Genomic DNA, 5,028 nt, shown 5'->3' with positions numbered 1-5,028 from the left:
TAGGAAAGTTCAGCATTGAAAGTTCCTATGAGAAGACTGGAGCTGTAGTATATTGATCCACTAGTTCAGTTGTTCCCCACATGGATGGTTTTGCTCCTCATGGAACATTTGACAATTGCTGGAAACATTTTTACATGTCAGAACTCTCAAGGATGAGTCAGGGAGGAGAGGACAGGTGCTTCTTGGATCTAATGAGTAGAGGCCAGGTATGCTGTGCAACATCCTACAATGCCCAGGACAGAACATCATAGCAAAGAATCTTCTGGCCCAAAATATCAATAGTACCAAGGTTGATAAACTTTTCTAGCTGGAGGTTCAAGGTGAACAATTTCTCTTACCTTTATCTTAAAAAGCAAAATCTCTCAGGTAGTATGAAAAATCTCACGTCATTGAAAACATTTGAATTTCCATGTAGTGCCATACTTTCATCTTAAATACAGTGTAACTCCATTTTTTCAGCTAACATTTATTCATTTATTTAATTGAAATAATGAGCAACCGTTTATGCCAGGGATACTGGAATATTTGTAAATAGTTAACACATGATCCTTGCTCCAAAGTTACCTTTTTAGGAAATCTTAGTAAAAGTGCTTTCTATAAGCCACGTCCTTCAGTTTTATGATTTAACAAGTACATACATACACATAGAGGAAGTTGTTGTAACGACAGGATACAGAGACATTTGAAGATGCTGGCATTGAAGATTGGGGTGATAGGGCCACATGCCAAGCAACACCGAAAGTCGCCAGAAAATACAAGAGGCAAGGAACAATTTCTTTCCATAATCCCCTAGAGAGAGTTTGGCCCTGCCAAAACCTTGATTTCAGCCCAATGATTCTGATTTTAGATTTCTCACCTCCAGAACTATAAGAACATAAATCTCTGTTCTTTTTAAGTCACCAACATTGTGATAATCTGTTCAGGAGCCATCGGAAATTAATACTATAAGTAAGATTTACAAATGTAAAAACGGTTAAAATAATTTCAAAAGGGAAAAGATTAACAAAGGCACAGAAACTTGAAAAAGATAAGGCATCAAATACATGATCTACTTGTTTAATCAAGAATGAAAGTGAAATACAGAGCAAAAAGTCTGGTGAAACACAGAGGAAAAACCACAATAATAAGGAGTGCAGCTAATTTATTAATCAAATATATTATACCATATATAGCACTAAGAATTGGAGATTCATTGTTACCTAATTTTCATGATAATATTATGAGAGGTAACCAACCAGTTGTACTCAATTTGACTCTGAGTCATGGCGAGCCCATGTGTGTTAGAGTAGAACCTGTTGCATAAGGTTTTTGATGGATGATTTTTTCAGAAGCATACCATTGGGCCATTCTTCTGAGACACCCTTGGTTGGACTTGAGCTTCCAAACTATTGGTCAATAGCCCAGCTCCTTAACTATTTGCACCACTCAGGAACTCATGACCTAGGTAGAGTATTATCATTATATTTGTTTTACAGGTAAGAATGTTTTTTAGAAGTTGCAAAACTAAAAACATTGCAATAGAAAAAGTAGTAAAAGAGAAAGTAACAAAAAAATGATGAAAAATTCATTCCCACAAATTCCCATAAACACATGGGAAGCTCACTTCAAATTAAATATATATACGTATATAGATATATATTATGCTTAGAGACCTGGTGGTGCAGTGGTTAAGAGCTCAGCTGCTAATCAAAAGGTCAGCTGTTCGAATCCACCAGCCTCTCCTCGGAAACCCTGTGGGGCAGTTCTACTCTGTCACATAGGGTGGCTATAAGTCGGAATCGACTCGACGACAACAGTTTTTTTTTTTTTTTTAATATATAATATGAGACAGATGTATAGTTATTCCTTGGAAAAAAAAGTAAGTTAGTTCAATAAGAATTGTTACATGCACTAAGGGGCATTTGAAAGACATGTCTCTTTATTTGTACTTTGTTGGAAATACATCTGTGTAACCACAAATCAAAAAAAAAAAACAAAAACAAAGGCTTAACAGTATCATTCCACAAACTCAGTCAAAACACTTAGCGACTGTAGGACAGCAGCAAAGTTGGAGAAGCATTTGAACTATGCTCTGTCTAATACTGGGAAATTTAAGATAAGTCTAAAAAGTGAGTAGACAACAAGGAATCATGCATAGTAGTCTATTTCACTAATGTCCTTCCCGGGTTCCATTTCATCCATTTCCACCAAAACAAAAATCCATCCTTAAAGGTTTCTTTTGAGACTTTAAGTCCAGCTAAGAAAATGGCCTCTTGGAGATTAAGTTAAATCCCACCAACTTCCTGAGAGCTTCTTTCACATCTCTGTTCCTCAGGCTATAGATCAAGGGGTTCAGCATGGGAATCACTACAGTGTAGAACACTGTAGCTACCTTGTCTGTGTACAGACTGTTGTCAGAGCTGGGCCTGCAATAAATGAAAAGGATTGTTACGTGGAAGACAATGATGGCTGTGAAGTGAGAGGCACAGGTGGAAAATGCTTTGCGTCTTCCCTCTGCAGAGCACATCCTCAGAATGGTGAAGAGAATAAACAAGTAGGAGGTGAGGATGACCAAGATGGTGCTGATCTCATTGACAGTGGCCACAATGTACAACAGCAGTTCATTCATAGAGACATCAGAGCAGGCAAGAGATAAGAGAGGGGGTAGATCACAGAAGTAGTGGTTAATCACGTTTGATCTATAAGACGGGATGTCAAGAGCTAAACACAAGTGCATCAGAGAACACACTGTTCCACACAGGTAGCAGCCAGACACCAGCTCCACACGGAGCTTCTGGGACATGATGACCATGTACAGCAGGGGTTTGCAGATGGCCAAAAAGCGGTCGTAGGCCATCACAGCCAGCAGGTAGACCTCAGTGATTCCATAAGTACAAAACAAATAGAATTGCACCATGCATTCCAGGAAAGAAATGGCTTTGTCCTGGGTTATGATATTGTCCAGCATCTTAGGCACAATGATGGTGGAGCAGCAGAAATCCACAAAGGACAAGTGGCTGAGGAAGAAGTACATGGGGGTGTGAAGCTGATGGCTAACCTGAACCAGTGCAATCATGCCCAGGTTGCCCACAACTGTGATGCCATAGATTAGAAGGAAGAACAGGAAGAGGAAGACTTTCAGCTCAGGGATGTCTGCTAACCCCAGGAGAATGAACTCTGTCATCGTGCTGCAGTTTTCTTCTACCATTTTCCACTATATTTCTGGTTCGGGAAAACAAATTATTATTATTTTTTTTTGTCTTTCTTCTAGGAGAGAATAAGGGTTTTATACTAACTTCATAGAAATAGATTATTTATATGAAAAATAGTTTTTATGAGAAAACTATATATAAGAAAAATACGATTGGCCAATCGTTCAAAATGTTAAAAACTTTTGTAGATCCCACTGATTAAAAATAATCATCAACTGAAGCCTTAAATGATTCTCAGAATTTATCTGCAGAATAGATTGAGATGATCTATTGAGTTACTGGTTTGATGGAACTTCGAAACAGATTCAATGTTATGCTTTACAGCTTCACAGCAATTAACTCCTGTTTTCTGAAAAAGTTAACAAGCTATGTTCAATTAGGTCTACAGCTGTTGTGATCCTGTATAACATACAACTTTTTTGTTTGTGCTTTCAGTTTATTGGTAACATAAATTTTCAGTAGATGAAGTACTCTGTATTTCCAATGTTGTGGAGTGTGACAAAATTCCTTGAGATCAGTGTCATAAAAAGACCTATTTACATTTGGGATTATGCAGAATGAAGAAAGATAATTAAAGAATATAATGAAATTCATAATCTTTTTAATTTATCAAATTAACCAAGTGATTTTGTTTATTGCAAAGATAATGGTCCATGCTAACAATACTGTTGTATAAACTTTTCTAGAAAGCACTTAAAGAGCAAATATCCAAAGCATTAACCCCAACCACAATAAAAAGCTAAATGATCATTCTCTTGGAAGAGAGATTTTATTCTTAGCAATGTATTATAAGAAATGTTTAAATATATCAACAAAATTTTGAAAAATTATGTTCAAAGCTATACTGCAGCAATGTTTATATTAAAAATAAGAAAAATATTCTATATAAAAATAGATAAATTGTTAGACTGATATACAGCAAGACTATAATGGAAAACTATGATGCTGTTTGAAACTAAATTTTGGGCATTTTTAATTAAAAAGAGGATAACTAATAGTACACCTGGGAACAGATGTAGCTGTTGATGTACATGTAGAGGTGTGAATGGAGATAGAGATGTTACATGTAATCAATTTAATGTCAGGCTACAATCCTGAAAGCTACATATTTCTTCCACATTAAAAAAGAAGCAAATAAAATTTTTCCCAAGTTCTCACAGAGTAGATTAGGGGGAGTGGTTATGGTATCTTGTCTACGTAAATGGGAGCTGCAATCCAGACTTTTTGCTTAAAGTAAAGACATACAGAAGTAGAGGAATTTTACTCTCTTCCCTTCCTCCTCAACACATAGACATGTGTGTACGACAGTTGAGTGAGGAAAGACAGGGTTAGAAACATACACAGCCTGGTATTTTCTCCACATCTTGGCCTAATTTTAAAGAAGTGGGAATAAATAGTTGTCTGAAGTCATTGTTTGATCATCTACCTGACCATAATTACATGCATACTTACACATAGCTCTTTGCCAACCCCTAAACTAAAGATAAAAATAAACTTGGAAATGTTTCTTTCCAACCTAGGCTGATAGAATAAAACTAGGCCATGGTAAAGTCAATCATTAGTTTAAAAGAATTATCTGCTTTCCTGAGCAAAGAGAGCTGACAAGTCCATGTGTCCTCATATCAGCTCTGTGGGCACATTAATGCCACTCTCAGAATTAGGGTGACAATTAAGGAACATCTCTGTGGTCATCTCTACCAGATTCAGTGGTAGAAATTTACATGAAAGAAGAAGGAAAGGGGGAGAAAAGATCTACCGTTTCGTTTACTGTGTATTCTAACACACATTATTAGATGTGACCCAATGTTTGGTGTTACAGAGGAATACTTCTAATTTT

The 5,028-nt window shown here is 36.5% G+C and overlaps 1 protein-coding gene across 1 annotated transcript; it reads right to left on the bottom strand.

Moving 5' to 3' along the window:
- Positions 1-2,236: 2,236 nt before the first annotated feature.
- LOC101340513 (olfactory receptor 5L1-like) lies at positions 2,237-3,187 on the bottom strand. Its single transcript, XM_004389202.1, has one exon. The coding sequence runs from the start codon at positions 3,185-3,187 to the stop codon at positions 2,237-2,239; it is 951 nt and encodes a 316-aa protein (XP_004389259.1).
- Between the last annotated feature and the right edge of the window lie 1,841 nt (positions 3,188-5,028).

The sequence above is a fragment of the Trichechus manatus genome, unplaced genomic scaffold (genome assembly GCF_000243295.1).
Source record: "Trichechus manatus latirostris isolate Lorelei unplaced genomic scaffold, TriManLat1.0 scaffold00236, whole genome shotgun sequence".
Taxonomy (NCBI): domain Eukaryota; kingdom Metazoa; phylum Chordata; class Mammalia; order Sirenia; family Trichechidae; genus Trichechus; species Trichechus manatus.
Note: the sequence above shows the minus strand (reverse complement) of the source record. Positions and strands in the feature narration are given on the sequence as shown.

Excerpts from the sequence above, each read along its gene's own strand:
- LOC101340513 (XM_004389202.1), bottom strand. The coding sequence starts at position 3,187 with ATGGTAGAAGAAAACTGCAGCACGATGACAGAGTTCATTCTCCTGGGG.